Genomic DNA, 15,581 nt, shown 5'->3' with positions numbered 1-15,581 from the left:
AGGGTCACCGGTCCCTTGGGGCTCTCTCACAGGCTAAAGTCAGAGGTTGTTGATGGTCGCCAGCCCCTAGGAGCCCTCTCACAGGCTAGAGTCAGAGGTTGTTGAGGGTCGCCAGCCTCTAGGAGCCCTCTCACAGGCTAGAGTAAGAGGTTGTTGAGGGTCACCAGCCCATAGGAGCTTTCTCACAGGCTAGAGTCAGAGGTTGTTGAGGGTCACCAGCCCCTCGGAGCCCTCTCACAGGCTAGAGTAACAGGTTGTTGAGGGTCGCCAGCCCCTAGGAGCCCTCTCACAGGCTAGAGTCAGAGGTTGTTGAGGGTCGCCAGCCCCTATGAGCCCTCTCACAGGCTAGAGTCAGAGGTTCTTGAGGGTCGCCAGCCCCTAGGAGCCCTCTCACAGGCTAGAGCCAGAGGTTGTTAAGGGTCACCGGTCCCTTGGGGCTCTCTCACAGGCTAAAGTCAGAGGTTGTTGATGGTCGCCAGCCCCTAGGAGCCCTCTCACAGGCTAGAGTCAGAGGTTGTTGAGGGTCGCCAGCCTCTAGGAGCCCTCTCACAGGCTAGAGTAAGAGGTTGTTGAGGGTCACCAGCCCATAGGAGCTTTCTCACAGGCTAGAGTCAGAGGTTGTTGAGGGTCACCAGCCCCTCGGAGCCCTCTCACAGGCTAGAGTAACAGGTTGTTGAGGGTCGCCAGCCCCTAGGAGCCCTCTCACAGGCTAGAGTCAGAGGTTGGTGAGGGTCGCCAGCCCCTATGAGCCCTCTCACAGGCTAGAGCCAGAGGTTGTTGAGGGTCGCCAGCCCCTAGGAGCCTTCTCACAGGCTAGAGCCAGAGGTTGTTGAGGGTCACCGGCCCCTTGGGGCTCTCTCACAGGCTAGAGTCAGAGGTTGTTGAGGGTCGCCAGCCCCTAACAACCCTCTCACAGGCTAAAGTCAGAGGTTGTTGAGGGTCGTCAGCCCATAGGGCCCCGTCACGGGCCACAGTCCGAGTCCCCCGAGTCCAGGCTGGACGTGTTACAGCTGCTCTGCTCCGCCCACTGCTGGAGGTGCAGGGAATGTGTGCTTGTGAGACCGGCCTTGTGGCGTGGACCCTCCCGACCAGTAAGCAACCCTGCAACCACACCTGATCCCCGGTATCACAGACTTCCGGCCACCATGGCCCAACAAACCCGATGGCCGGCCGGGGCCCCAGCAAAACCCAAGACACTACCACGCTTGCCCGGCCGAGGGAGAGAGAAACCCCCAAGCAAGACCGGGAGACGCCGTCTCTGTCACACCTCTGATCTCCTCCCCAAGGAGGGTTTCGATCGGCCACCAGGCCCCCGGTGAGTGGGCGCCTCGCATGCTGGGCGTCTGGAGTCCCTCCCAGATCAACCTGAACAGATCAAAGGGCCAAGCAGCAGGAAAGCCCGACACACTGCCCCCAGGCACCAAGACCCCTCACTGCGAGGACTCCGGACTTCAAAGAGGAGGGGGAGTATAACAAGGGGTGCTGAAGGGACAGGAGGTAGAGAAGACCTGGACCTACGAGAGCCCTGCTGACCTGGTCGTGGCTCGATCGAGCTCTGAACCCAAGAACGCTACCCGACCCACGGAACCATCTGAGCCCTGCTGACGCTGTCGCGGCTCCCCAAACTCTGAACCCTTTGAGCCCCGCTGACGCTGTCGCGGCTCCCCGAACTCTGAACCATCTGAGCCCTGCTGACGCTGTCGCGGCTCCCTGAACTCTGAACCATCTGAGCCCTGCTGACGCTGTCGCGGCTCCCCGAACTCTGAACCATATGAGCCCTGCTGACGCTGTCGCGGCTCCCTGAACTCTGAACCATCTGAGCCCTGCTGACGCTGTCGCGGCTCCCCGAACTCTGAACCATCTCAGCCCTGCTGACGCTGTCGCGGCTCCCCGACTCTGAAACCACCTGTGCCTGCTGAGTGATTCGCGTCGCCCCCCTCCAGGAGAATCGGCAGAGATTGTCGAGAGAAACCACATCCCCCAGCTCGAGGATTGGGAGCTGTGCGAAGGATACTCCGCAGAGACACTGAATTCAAAGACTGTCCCGCTACCCCAATACCCCCATCACGAAACCGCCGCCGCTTGTGGCATTGATTTAACAACTGCATCTCGGATCATAAAGATCCCCTGAACTATCGATAAAGTAAACTGTCTTACGAAGAACTACTGTGTGGTGTCCCTCTGTCAGATAAGTGTAAGCTCAGCGTGTGCGATCCTAGGAACGAGACCCTTCCAGGAAGGGCCTCCCCGCCCTTGCTCGACCTAACTCTGGGAGAGGTGGGTCAAAGGGTGGTCAGGAACGTATTCCGAAGCCCCCCGGAGAACGCCCTTCCAACATTTGGTGGCAGCCGACGGGATCCGAGCCGACACCTAGAGATCGTACAGTAAACGGCTGACGCACTACCGAAAAGAGATGGAAGGAGAAACCTCCCTAGGTGCCGCAGGAACCAACACAAGCCCCGCGTTCCGAGAGGACCAGTTGGGATATTATACGCATCGAGAACTAAAACAGTTCTGCAAAGACCTTGGAATCGCTATCACCGGATTAAGCACTAAAGAAGATTTCCAGGGAGCACTGAAGACCTGGGTCGAGGCAGGAGCTTCCCTGGCCCAAACCAAAGGAGAGCCGCCAAACGAACCACGAAGTATCCCGGTAAGGAGCAGCGCCCCAGAGGGGGGCCTATCCCCGGAAGAGCTAGCGGACCGAGAGAGGGGCCGCAACCACGAACTAGAACTAGCCAAACTAAAAATAGAGGGAGAGCTAAAACTGGCCGAAAAAAAGTTAGCCGTAGAACAATTACGCCTACAAGGAGAACTCGAGGAAAAGAAACGCCAGAGAGAACACGAAGAAAGAAAACTTCAACTAGAACACGAACGCAGCCTAAAAGAGATCGAACTCAAGGCCAAAAGTGAGGAGTCCAGATCCTCGGGAAATCAACCGCCCTCCTCCGCCATAGAACCAAAGGTCCACATCCCCAAGGATGTGGTGAAGGAATATTACAAGAACGACGACATCCAGCAATGGTTCAAGGCCTACGAAGTCGCCATGACCTCCCACCGAGTTCCGCAGAAGGATTGGGGGGCTGGTTTGTGGGGCCGGTTCCTGAGCGAGGGGAGAGATACCCTGCTGGACCTGCCCTCCACGGTGCTGAACTCCTACAGCCACATGAAAGAGGCCCTATTAGCCAGATATGGACTCACCCCCGAAATGTACCGGCAACGGTTTCGAGACTGCAAAAAGATACCTGGTACTACATGAGTAGAAAACGTTAACTTTTACAGCCGGGCCTTGGACGGGTGGATCAAGGGCAGCAAGGTCTCCACCTTTGAGGAACTGTTTGACCTAATAGCATGGGAACACTTGTCCGCAAATTGCTTTGTGGAGTTACGCCAGCACCTCCTGGACAGCAAGCTCACTGACCCTCGGAAACTGGCAGTCGAAGCTGACCAATGAGTAAACACCCGGGCCTCCCGGGGTCCCGTGGGAGGCTACGGTCGCCACAGTCAGGGACCCACCCGCCAGAGGGGCGGAGGGAACCAAGGCCGACCGAGAGAATCCCGGGTGGGCTCCCAGCACAGTCCCCCCAGAGGCCTACCTCTGCACTTTCCAGCCCCACCTCCAGCCAGCACCGGGCCCCCGGGGAAGCAGGGACCCCAAGTCAAGATCACCTGTTTCCGCTGCCAACAGACCGGACACTATGCCAGTGACCCCCAGTGTCCCATGTACCAAAGACCCGCAACGACAGCCCCTCCAGCCTGACAAATGGCCTCCGTAGCCCTAGGAGAAGAGATGGAAGACTCCGAAGAGTGGGAACCAGCAGCCATGGCCCTGGTCTCCCTAGGAGACCGAGAGATGGTTCCCCGAACACCCCTACCCGCCAACACGAAAAAGTACCGACAGCAAGTGATGGTCAACGGTCACCGAGTCGAGGGCCTCCGCGACACCGGGGCGAGTGTCACAGCGGTCCACTGCCACCTGGTCTCCGAAGACCAGATCCTGCCCGACGCCTTCTGTCCAGTCATATCTTCGGACAATTCCGAGAGCCTCTGCCGGATGGCCCTGGTACCCTTCGAATGGGGGGGAGTCACCGGTAAATTGAGAGTAGCAGTCCGAACCTCCCAACCAGTAGACTGCCTCCTGGGCAACGACCTCGAGAACTCCCTGTGGGGACAAGTGGAACGAAGAGCCCATCTGGAGATGATGGGCCTACCCGAATGGGTATGCGCCACCACGCGCTCCATCTCTACCCGATCACCTTCCTCCGAGGGAGTTGAGACCTTACCCCTGAACCCAGTCGCCGTCCCCGAGGACCGGGACGCGCTACCCGAGCCCGACGACCCTCTTCCGGAAGAAGAACCCGTTCCCGATGACGGGTCAGTGCATCCAGACCCCGAGCAACTGACCGAGCTTGGGGTCCTGCCCGAGATGGCCCATTGGCACTGCGAGGGAGGTCCCTCCCGAGAAGAATTCTGCAGGGAACAAGCCACCTGCCCTTCCCTCATTGGACCCCGACAGCAGGCCGAAGCCCAGGCAGCAGGCGACCAGTCCGGAACCCACTGGGTATATTGGGAAAATGGCCTCCTGTACAGCGAACAGAAGTCGGCCGAGCTGGGATCGGCCCGGGTACTGGTGGTACCCCTGCGCTTCCGAAGTTTCCTCCTGGGCCTAGCCCATGACGTACCCCTGGCAGGACACTTAGGCCAAGACAAAACCTATCATCGCCTGGTTACCCACTTCTATTGGCCCAAAATGCGAGCGAATGTAGAGGCCCACTGCAAGTCATGTCTCACGTGCCAGGCCAGCTGAAAAAGTGGTGGGAAGCGCAAGGCTCCGCTACAACAGTTCCCCGTTGTTAGTACCCCTTTTGAGCGGGTGGGGATTGACATCGTGGGACCCCTGGATCCCAGGACCGCCCAGGGCCACCGGTTCATCCTCGTCCTGGTGGACCATGCCACCCGCTACCCAGAGGCCATTCCCCTCTGCACCGTGACGGCCCCCGTGGTGGGCCGGGCCTTGATGGGGATCTTCTCCCACGTGGGGTTCCCTCGCGAAGTCGTGAGTGATCGTGGCACGAACTTTATCTCCAAGTACCTGAGGTCCCTATGGCAACAATGCGGGGTGTCATACAAATTCACCACCCCATACTACCCCCAAGGCAATGGCCTAGTTGAATGATTTAACCGGACCCTGAAAGGGATGATCATGGCCTTCGAAGAACCCCTTCGCCGGAAATGGGACGTCCTCCTCCCTTGCCTCCTGTTCGCCTACCGGGAAGTTCCCCAAAAATCTCTGGGGTTCAGCCCGTTCGAATTTCTCTACGGACACCCCGTCCGGGGACCCCTGAGCCTGGTCTAAGAGGGCTGGGAAACGGCTCCCCGAGGAACCCCATCCGATGTATTCCGCTATATCCTGGCGCTCCGCAACCAGACCCGGAAGTTCCAGGAGCTCGCCGAGGCAAACCTCGAGGCTAGCCAAGAAGAGATGAAGCGCTGGTATGACCAGAATGCCACGCTGGTCGAGTTTCAGCCGGGCCAACAGGTCTGGGTAATGGCCCCGGTGAAACCCTGCGCCCTCCAAGACAGATGGACTGGACCCTTCAAAGTGGTCGAGCGGAAGAGTCAAGTCACGTATCTAGTTGATGTTCAGTCTCCTCGGAACCCCCTCCGGGTCCTCCACGTGAACCGCCTCAAACCCCACTTCATGTGGACGGAGTTGAGTTTGCTCCTGGCCACCGACGATGGGACTGAAGAAGACACAGAGCCCCTTCCGGACCCCCTGTGTGCTAAAGAGAAAGATGGCTCCGTGGAGGGGGTGAGACTTTCGTCCACCCTCACCCCCCAACAGTCTGATGACTGCCGCCAGCTATTTAGACCTCTTCTCCCTCACCCCTAGGGTCACCGACTGGTGTGTCCACGACGTAGACACTGGAGACAGCCCGCCGGTAAGACACCGAGCCTACCGAGTCCCTGACCGGGTCCGGACCTGCATCCAGACCGAAGTAGCCAAGATGTTAGCCCTAGGGGTGATTGAACCCTCCGACAGCCCATGGGCCAGCCCGGTAGTACTGGTCCCGAAAGCAGCAGCCCCTGGTGTCGCCCCCGAGCTGAGATTCTGTGTGGACTACCGGGGACTCAATGCGGTCACCTGAGTGGACGCTCACCCTATCCCCCGCGCAGACCAGCTCATCGACCGCCTCGGGGCCGCTCGCTACCTCAGCACCTTCGAACTGACCTGCGGATACTGGCAAATTGCGCTCACTGAGGGAGCCAAGGAGCGGTCCGCCTTCACCACCCCGGATGGGCACTACCGCTTCAGAGTTATGCCTTTTGGGATGAAAAATGCCCCGGCCACCTTCCAGCGACTGGTGAACCGGGTCCTGGCCGGGCTAGAGGGGTTCAGCGCAGCATACCTAGACGACATAGCAGTATTCAGCTCCCAATGGACCGAACACCTCCAGCACCTCCGACAAGTACTGATGGCCCTGCGCCAGGCAGGCCTAACCATCAAAGCCAGAAAATGTCAAATTGGACAAGGCTCAGTGATCTATCTGGGACACCAGGTGGGGAGCGGGTAGGTCGCCCCCCTCCAGCCGAAGATCGACGCCATCTTGTCCTGGGAACCCCCCACGACCCAAACGGAAGTCCGGGCCTTCCTGGGCCTCACCGGTTACTACCGGAGGTTTATTAAAAACTATGGCAGCATCGCAGGCCCCCTCACAGAGTTAACCTCCAAAAAGCACCCGAAGAAAGTACAGTGGACTCCCCCGTGCCAAAAAGCGTTCGACGCCTTGAAAGCCGCTATATGTACTGCTCCGGTACTCAAAGCACCCGACTACTCTCAGGAATTTGTGGTCCAGACGGACGCTACGGAGCACGGCATCGGGGCAGTCCTCTCACAGTTCAACGACAAAGGCATAGATCAGCCCATAGCCTTCACCAGCCGAAGGTTACTACCTCGGGAACAACGGTGGAGCACCATTGAAAGAGAGACCTTCGCAGTAGTCTGGGCCCTCAAAAAGCTATGGCCCTACTTGTTCGGAATCCACTTCCGAGTTCAAACGGATCATCGACCCTTACGGTGGCTGATGCAAATGAGAGGAGAAAACCTCAAGTTGCTACGATGGTCAATCTCCCTCCAGGGGATGGACTTCACTGTGGAGCATCGCCCCGGGACTGACCACGCCAACGCTGACGGCCTGTCCCGATTCTTCCGCTTCAGTGAGGAGAACCCCCAAGTGGGTGGGTAGTTCTCCCCGCCTTTCAGCTGGGGGGGGCACGTGTGAGACCGGCCTTGTGGCGTGGACCCTCCCGACCAGTAAGCAACCCTGCAACCACACCTGATCCCCGGTATCACAGACTTCCGGCCACCATGGCCCAACAAACCCGATGGCCGGCCGGGGCCCCAGCAAAACCCAAGACACTACCACGCTTGCCCGGCCGAGGGAGAGAGAAACCCCCAAGCAAGACCGGGAGACGCCGTCTCTGTCACACCTCTGATCTCCTCCCCAAGGAGGGTTTCGATCGGCCACCAGGCCCCCGGTGAGTGGGCGCCTCGCATGCTGGGCGTCTGGAGTCCCTCCCAGATCAACCTGAACAGATCAAAGGGCCAAGCAGCAGGAAAGCCCGACACACTGCCCCCAGGCACCAAGACCCCTCACTGCGAGGACTCCGGACTTCAAAGAGGAGGGGGAGTATAACAAGGGGTGCTGAAGGGACAGGAGGTAGAGAAGACCTGGACCTACGAGAGCCCTGCTGACCTGGTCGTGGCTCGATCGAGCTCTGAACCCAAGAACGCTACCCGACCCACGGAACCATCTGAGCCCTGCTGACGCTGTCGCGGCTCCCCAAACTCTGAACCCTTTGAGCCCTGCTGACGCTGTCGCGGCTCCCCGAACTCTGAACCATCTGAGCCCTGCTGACGCTGTCGCGGCTCCCTGAACTCTGAACCATCTGAGCCCTGCTGACGCTGTCGCGGCTCCCCGAACTCTGAACCATATGAGCCCTGCTGACGCTGTCGCGGCTCCCTGAACTCTGAACCATCTGAGCCCTGCTGACGCTGTCGCGGCTCCCCGAACTCTGAACCATCTCAGCCCTGCTGACGCTGTCGCGGCTCCCCGACTCTGAAACCACCTGTGCCTGCTGAGTGATTCGCGTCGCCCCCCTCCAGGAGAATCGGCAGAGATTGTCGAGAGAAACCACATCCCCCAGCTCGAGGATTGGGAGCTGTGCGAAGGATACTCCGCAGAGACACTGAATTCAAAGACTGTCCCGCTACCCCAATACCCCCATCACGAAACCGCCGCCGCTTGTGGCATTGATTTAACAACTGCATCTCGGATCATAAAGATCCCCTGAACTATCGATAAAGTAAACTGTCTTATGAAGAACTACTGTGTGGTGTCCCTCTGTCAGATAAGTGTAAGCTCAGCGTGTGCGATCCTAGGAACGAGACCCTTCCAGGAAGGGCCTCCCCGCCCTTGCTCGGCCTAACTCTGGGAGAGGTGGGTCAAAGGGTGGTCAGGAACGTATTCCGAAGCCCCCCGGAGAACGCCCTTCCAACAGTGCTCCTCTGCAGGGACTCCAGCGACTGCAGGAAGGACCTCCGAGCCCTCTCCTTATCCATGGCCGAGGTGCCCTCCTCCTCCACCTCCTGGATCTCCCCGAAGGTCACCGGCAGGGTCCGGAGCCTGACCAGCCGGCGCCTCCTCTTCCGGCTTCGAGGCGCCTCAGTGAGATATGTGCACTGAGGAATCACCTCCTGGTAGCTGGACCACATGCTCAGCATCTCCGCCTGCTTCCGGAATGTTAGACCCGGCCCTCGTAACATAGTCAGACCTGACCCCTGCACCTCACACCAGCCCCGAGCCCCTGGCCTGGCCGATCCTTCCCACCAGAACACACACACCCGACCCGGACTTCCCCCGTCCGTAGGCCTTCCTCCTTCTGCCACCCCGGGCCCGCGTGCCCACTTCATGCACCAAGATGGCCGCCCGGCCCCAGTGCGACCCTAGCCTACAGGCGCCACTCCGGACATCGCGCTCCCCTTGGGATGAGAGAGGGAGGAGCAGTTTTCATCACACCTCTGCGCTTCCCTGGGAAGGTGGGTTTCGATCGACCTGCCGGCCTCCCCGAGGGCTGGCTCCACGCCTGCTGGGTGTCTGGGGCTCCTCCCGACCCGGCCCTGAAAGGATCAAAGGACAATGGCAGGAAACCCCCAACAAGCGACCCCCAGGTGACAAGACCCCTGCCTGCACAGACTCCGGACATCAAAGAGGAGTCGCCCTATAACAAGGGGTGCCCTGGGACTGTCCGGCAGATTCGCCTTGGAAACACCTGAGCCCTGCTGAGTGACTCGCGGCTCCCTGAAGATCGTAAGACCTCCGAACTTGTGCTTGAGCCCTGCTGAGTGACTCGCGGCTCCCTGAAGATCGGAAGACCTCCGAACTTGTACTCGAGCCTGCTGAGTATCTCGCAGTGCCCCCAGACTCCCTTGGTCCCGCCGGACCCCACGATGACAAGCGTAACCCCCAGCTCGAGGATTGTGAGCTGTGCGCCGGATACGCTCCTGCATTTGATCCATTCCCCCAAAGACTGTCCCGCTACCTCCTAACCCTCCTCCAAGACTTTGTGAGCCCGCGCTCTACTTGTATATATATTACCTTGCTGATCATAAAGATCTTACCACTCCGATCTGATAAAGATTTGCTCTTAAGAACTCTCGGTGTGGCGTCTCTTTGTCGTGTGGTGCCGAGTGTACGATCCTAGATACGAGATTCCTCCCCTGAGGAGTCTCCCGCCAGTGCCCGGCTACGATACCTCGAGGGTTGGTCTCAGGACAGTCAGGGCCCCCTCCGGGCCCCTCTGAGGTCGCCTTCTAACATTGGTGGCAAGCGACGGGATTCGGGCCTATAATCTAGAGATCGTACCGTGAACGGCTGACGCACTACCGACAAAGATGGTAGAAGACGACGCCAGTACCGTGTTCCAGGTGGAACAGCTGGAAGAGTACACTCACAGGGAACTAAAGCAATTCTGTAAGGAACTCAGAATCGCTACCACTGGTCTCAACACCAAAGAAGATATGCAAAAGGCACTGAAAGCTTGGGTGGATTCGGGAGTCCCCCGCCCAGAAGGAGCGGTGGAGCCCCACGACGAAGCAGGACCCTCCCAAGGAGAACGCAGCAGCAACCAGGTGCGAGGCTTCGTACCAGACGGGGGCCTATCCCTGGAGGAACTCGCAGACAGAGAAAAAAGTCGCCATCACGAGCTCGAATTAGCCAAACTCAAAATTGAGGGTGAGTTGAAATTAGCCGAGAAAAAGCTAGCAGTAGAACAGTTGCGAGTGCAAGGAGAACTGGAAGAGAAGAAACTCCAACGAGAACACGAGGGAAGGAGACTTCAACTAGAACATGAACGCAGTTTGAAGGAAATAGAACTGAAAGCAAGAAGCGAAGAAGCGCGGCCCCCGGGGAACCGGGAGGCGGCCGCCCCGACGGAACAGAAGGTCCACATCCCCAAGGATGTGGTCAAGGAATATTACAAGAGTGATGACATTCAGCAGTGGTTTCGGGCCTACGAGGTCGCCATGACCTCCCACCGGGTCCCGCAAAAGGATTGGGGGGCTGGGTTATGGGGACTGTTCCTGAGCGAAGGAAGAGACACCCTGCTCGACCTACCCACCTCCATGCAGACCTCATATGAACACATGAAAGCGGCCCTCCTCACAAGGTACGGCCTCACCCCGGAGATGTACCGCCAGCGGTTCCGGGACTGCCGGAAGATCCCGGGTACCACCTGGGTGGAATATGTGAATTTCTTCAGCCGTGCCTTCGATGGGTGGATCAAGGGCAGCAAGGTAACCACCCTGGAAGAACTAACTGACCTTATGTTATGGGAACACCTGGCTGCCAACTGCTTTGTGGAACTACGCCAGCATCTGCTCGACAGCAAGCTCACGGACCCCAGAAAGCTGGCTGTCGAGGCGGATCGCTGGACCAACACCCGGGTCTCCCGGGGCCCTGTAGGAGAGTACCCCCGAGCCAGTCAGGGACCACCCCGCCAGAGAGGGGGGGGGAAACCAGGGAGGGCAGAGAGAGACCCAGACTAGCCCCCCGAAGTCCCAACCTCCGCCTTTCCCTGCACCCCCACCAGCTGTATCCGCCCCCCCCCTGAGACGGGGGCACCGGGTAACCATCACTTGTTTCCGTTGCTAGAAGCCCGGGCATTACGCCAACGACCCTGAATGCCCCATGGCCCCACGCACCAACCAGACAGCACCCCCGCTAGACAGATAGCCAATGTAGCCCTGGAGGAGGAGGTTGAGGAAGCCGAGGAGTGGGAACCCGCCGCTATGGCCCTAGTGTCCTTAGGAGATAGAGAGATGGTCCCTGGGAGCCTCCTGCCCTCTAACACAAAGAAATATGGGCAGCTCGTCACGATCAATGGCCACCAAGTAGAAGCCCTCCGTGACACCGGGGCCAGTATCACCGGTGTCCTCAGCCATTTAGTCCACGAGGACCAGGTCCTCCCCAACGTATTTTGCCCTGTCATTTCAGCCGACAACACAGAAAGCCTATGTAAGGTAGCCCTGGTGCCTTTCGAGTGGGGAGGGGTGGTCGGTAAACTGAAGGTCGCAGTGAGAACATCCCAGCCCATCGACTGTCTCCTGGGGAACGACCTGGAAAGTTCCCCCTGGGGGCAAGTTGAGCGCAAGACCCACCTAGGGATGATGGGCCTCCCTGAGTGGGTGTGCGCCACCACTCGATCCATGGCGGCTCGACTGACCCCCCTGAGGGACGTCGACGACGCCTCGACCCCTGAAGATGGGATGGCCCACATCCCCCCACCAGAAGAGTCGCTCGCCAGTGACGAACCACCGCCTTCCGACTCCACCCCAGACACCGAGTTAGGCGATCTGCCCGAATTAGCACAGTGGCGCCACGAAGGGGGCCCCTCCCGAGAGGAGTTCTGCCGAGAGCAGGCTACCTGTCCCTCCCTGGTCGGGCCCCGGCAACAGGCAGAGGCCCAGGCCGCAGGCGACCAGACGGGGACGCACCGGGTCTATTGGGAGAATGACCTTCTGTACAGCGAACAGAAGTCGGTGGAGCTAGGGTCCGGCCGAGTGCTGGTGGTACCCCTACGCTTCCGAGGCCTCCTCCTGGGCTTGGCCCACGACGTCCCCCTCGCAGGCCACTTGGGTCAGACAAAACATACAGTCGCCTCGTGACTCACTTCTACTGGCCCAGAATGAAAGCGGATGTAGAAGCCCACTGCAAGTCCTGTCCCACGTGCCAGGCCAGTGGGAAGAGTGGAGGGAAGCGCAAGGCTCCCCTCCAGCCCTTCCCTGTCGTCAGTACCCCTTTTGAGCGGGTCGGGATCGACATTGTAGGACCTCTGGACCCCCCAACTTCCCAGGGGCACCGGTTCATCCTCGTCCTGGTGGACCATGCCACTCGTTACCCTGAGGCCATCCCCCTGCGCACCGTCACGGCCCCCGTGGTGGGCCGGGCGCTGATGGGGATCTTCTCCCGCATGGGTTTTCCCCGCGAGGTCGTGAGCGATCGCGGTACCAACTTTATCTCCCGATACATGAGGTCCTTATGGCAACAGTGCGGGGTGTCCTACAAGTTCACCACCCCGTACCACCCCCAAGGAAACGGCCTGGTAGAGCGGTTTAACCGGACTCTGAAGGGGATGATCGCGGGCCTGGAAGAGCCCCTCCGGCGTAAGTGGGACCTCCTGCTCCCCTGCCTCCTATTCGCATACCGAGAAGTTCCCCAGAAATCCTTGGGTTTCAGCCCCTTCGAGCTACTCTACGGGCACCCCGTCAGGGGGCCCCTCAGCCTGGTCAAAGAAGAGTGGGAGGCGGCGCCCCGAGGCACCCCCCGAGACGTGTTCCGTTACGTCCTGACCCTCCGCAATCAGACTAGGAGGTTCCGTGAAATGGCAGAGGCCAATCTGGAGGCGAGTCAGGAGGAGATGAAGCGCTGGTACGACCAGAATGCCGCGCTAGTCGAGTTTCAGCCGGGCCAGCTGGTGTGGGTCATGGCCCCCGTGAAACCCTACGCTCTCCAGGATAAATGGACCGGGCCCTTCAAAGTAGTTGAGCGAAAGAGCCCGGTCACGTACTTGGTAGACGTCCAGTCACCCCGGGACCCCCTCCGGGTCCTCCACGTGAACCGCCTCAAGCCCCACTTTGTGCGGACAGAGCTGAGCCTCCTACTGGCCACTGACGACGGGTCCGAAGAAGAGTCGGATCCTCTCCCCGATCTTCTATGCACCAAGGAGAAGGACGGCTCCGTAGAAGGAGTGAACCTCTCCCCGTCTCTCACTCCCCAGCAACGTGAGGATTGCCGCCAGCTCCTAGGGCAGTTTCCGGACCTTTTCTCCCTGGTCCCCAAGGTCACCGACTGGTGTGTCCATGATGTGGATACCGGGGACAGCCCACCAGTGAGACACCGAGCCTACCGAGTCCCCGATCGGGTCCGGTCCTGTGTCCAACCCGAAGTCTCGAAAATGTTGACCCTAGGCGTGATCGAACCCTCAGACAGCCCCTGGGCCAGCCCCGTGGTCCTGGTCCCAAAAGCAGCCGCCCCCGGGGTCGCCCCGGAACTCCCCTTTTGCGTGGACTACCGGGGACTCAATGAGGTCACCCGAGCCGATGCCCACCCCATTCCACGAGCCGACGAGCTCATTGACCGGCTCGGAGCTGCACGGTTCCTCAGCACCTTCGATCTCACATGCGGCTACTGGCAAATTGCGCTCACAGAGGGAGCCAAGGAGCGGTCCGCCTTCTCCACCCCGGATGGGCACTATCGCTTTCGCGTAATGCCCTTCGGGATGAAAAATGCCCCGGCCACCTTCCAGCGACTGGTAAATAGAGTCCTGGCCGGGCTGGAAAAATTCAGCGCTGCATATCTCGACGATATCGCAGTTTTTAGTTCCGAATGGAGCGAGCACATCCAACACCTCCGGAGGGTGCTAACCGCCCTACGCCAGGCGGGCCTCACCGTGAAAGCCAGCAAATGCCAGATTGGGCAAGGTTCGGTAACCTACCTGGGGCACCAGGTCGGAAGATTCATCCGGAATTACGGCAGCCTGGTCGGTCCCCTCACGGGGCTCACGTCCAAGAAGCAGCCCAAGAAGGTACAATGGTCCCCTGCCTGCCAAGAGGCGTTCAATGCCCTGAAAACGGCCATGTGTACGGCCCCCGTCCTCCAGGCCCCCGACTACTCCAAAGAGTTTGTGGTACAAACTGATGCCTCCGAGCATGGCATCGGGGCCGTTCTCTCCCAAGTAAATGACCAGGGTCTGGACCAGCCCGTGGCCTTCCTCAGCCGAAGGCTGTTGCCCCGGGAACAGAGATGGAGTACCATCGAGCACGAGGCGTTCGCAGTAGTCTGGGCCCTCAAGAAACTACGCCCTTACCTGTTCGGCACCCATTTCAGGGTCCAGACCGACCATCGCCCCTTGCGATGGCTCATGCAGATGCGAGGAGTAAACCCCAAGCTTCTTCGGTGGTCAATCTCCCTCCAGGGGATGGATTTCACCGTGGAACATCGCCCTGGTACGGACCACGCCAACGCCGATGGCCTCTCCCGATTCTTCCGCCTCAGCGAAGAGAACCCCCAAGAAGATGGGAAGTTCTCTCCGGCTTTCAGCTGGGGGGGACGCGTGTTAGACCCGGCCCTCGTAACATAGTCAGACCTGACCCCTGCACCTCACACCAGCCCCGAGCCCCTGGCCTGGCCGATCCTTCCCACCAGAACACACACACCCGTCCGTAGGCCTTCCTCCTTCGGCCACCCCGGGCCCGCGTGCCCACTTCATGCACCAAGATGGCCGCCCGGCCCCAGCGCGACCCTAGCCTACAGGCGCCACTCCGGCTGGAGGACATCGCGCTCCCCTTGGGATGAGAGAGGGAGGAGCAGTTTTCATCACACCTCTGCGCTTCCCTGGGAAGGTGGGTTTCGATCGACCCGCCGGCCTCCCCGAGGGCTGGCTCCACGCCTGCTGGGTGTCTGGGGCTCCTCCCGACCCGGCCCTGAAAGGATCAAAGGACAATGGCAGGAAACCCCCAACAAGCGACCCCAGGTGACAAGACCCCTGCCTGCACAGACTCCGGACATCAAAGAGGAGTCGCCCTATAACAAGGGGTGCCCTGGGACTGTCCGGCAGATTCGCCTTGGAAACACCTGAGCCCTGCTGAGTGACTCGCGGCTCCCTGAAGATCGTAAGACCTCCGAACTTGTGCTTGAGCCCTGCTGAGTGACTCGCGGCTCCCTGAAGATCGTAAGACCTCCGAACTTGTGCTTGAGCCCTGCTGAGTGACTCGCGGCTCCCTGAAGATCGTAAGACCTCCGAACTTGTGCTTGAGCCCTGCTGAGTGACTCGCGGCTCCCTGAAGATCGTAAGACCTCCGAACTTGTACTCGAGCCTGCTGAGTATCTCGCAGCGCCCCCAGACTCCCTTGGTCCCGCCGGACCCCACGACGACAAGCGTAACCCCCAGCTCGAGGATTGTGAGCTGTGCGCCGGATACGCTCCTGCATTTGATCCATTCCCCCAAAGACTGTCCCGCTA

General features: G+C 59.8%; 1 protein-coding gene across 1 annotated transcript; it reads right to left on the bottom strand.

The window, feature by feature from the left end:
- Positions 1 to 961: 961 nt before the first annotated feature.
- LOC146859714 (uncharacterized protein C11orf96-like) lies at positions 962 to 8,827 on the bottom strand. Its single transcript, XM_085645837.1, has 2 exons — positions 8,550 to 8,827; positions 962 to 1,052 (listed from the first exon to the last, which is right to left on the bottom strand). Exons 1-2 carry the CDS (start codon positions 8,825 to 8,827, stop codon positions 962 to 964), a joined length of 369 nt encoding a protein of 122 aa, XP_085501963.1.
- Positions 8,828 to 15,581: the final 6,754 nt, after the last annotated feature.

The sequence above is a fragment of the Triturus cristatus genome, chromosome 3_1, assembly GCF_964204655.1.
Source record: "Triturus cristatus chromosome 3_1, aTriCri1.1, whole genome shotgun sequence".
Lineage (NCBI taxonomy): Eukaryota > Metazoa > Chordata > Amphibia > Caudata > Salamandridae > Triturus > Triturus cristatus.
The sequence above is the reverse complement of the archived record's forward strand: the minus strand, read 5'-3'. Positions and strand labels throughout refer to the sequence as shown.

Coding starts and splice junctions, on each gene's coding strand:
- LOC146859714 (XM_085645837.1), bottom strand. CDS start 8,827: ATGTTACGAGGGCCGGGTCTAACATTCCGGAAGCAGGCGGAGATGCTG. Junction 1,053..8,549: donor AGGAGCACTGTTGGAAGGGC/GTTCTCCGGGGG, acceptor CGGTCTCACAAG/CACACATTCCCTGCACCTCC.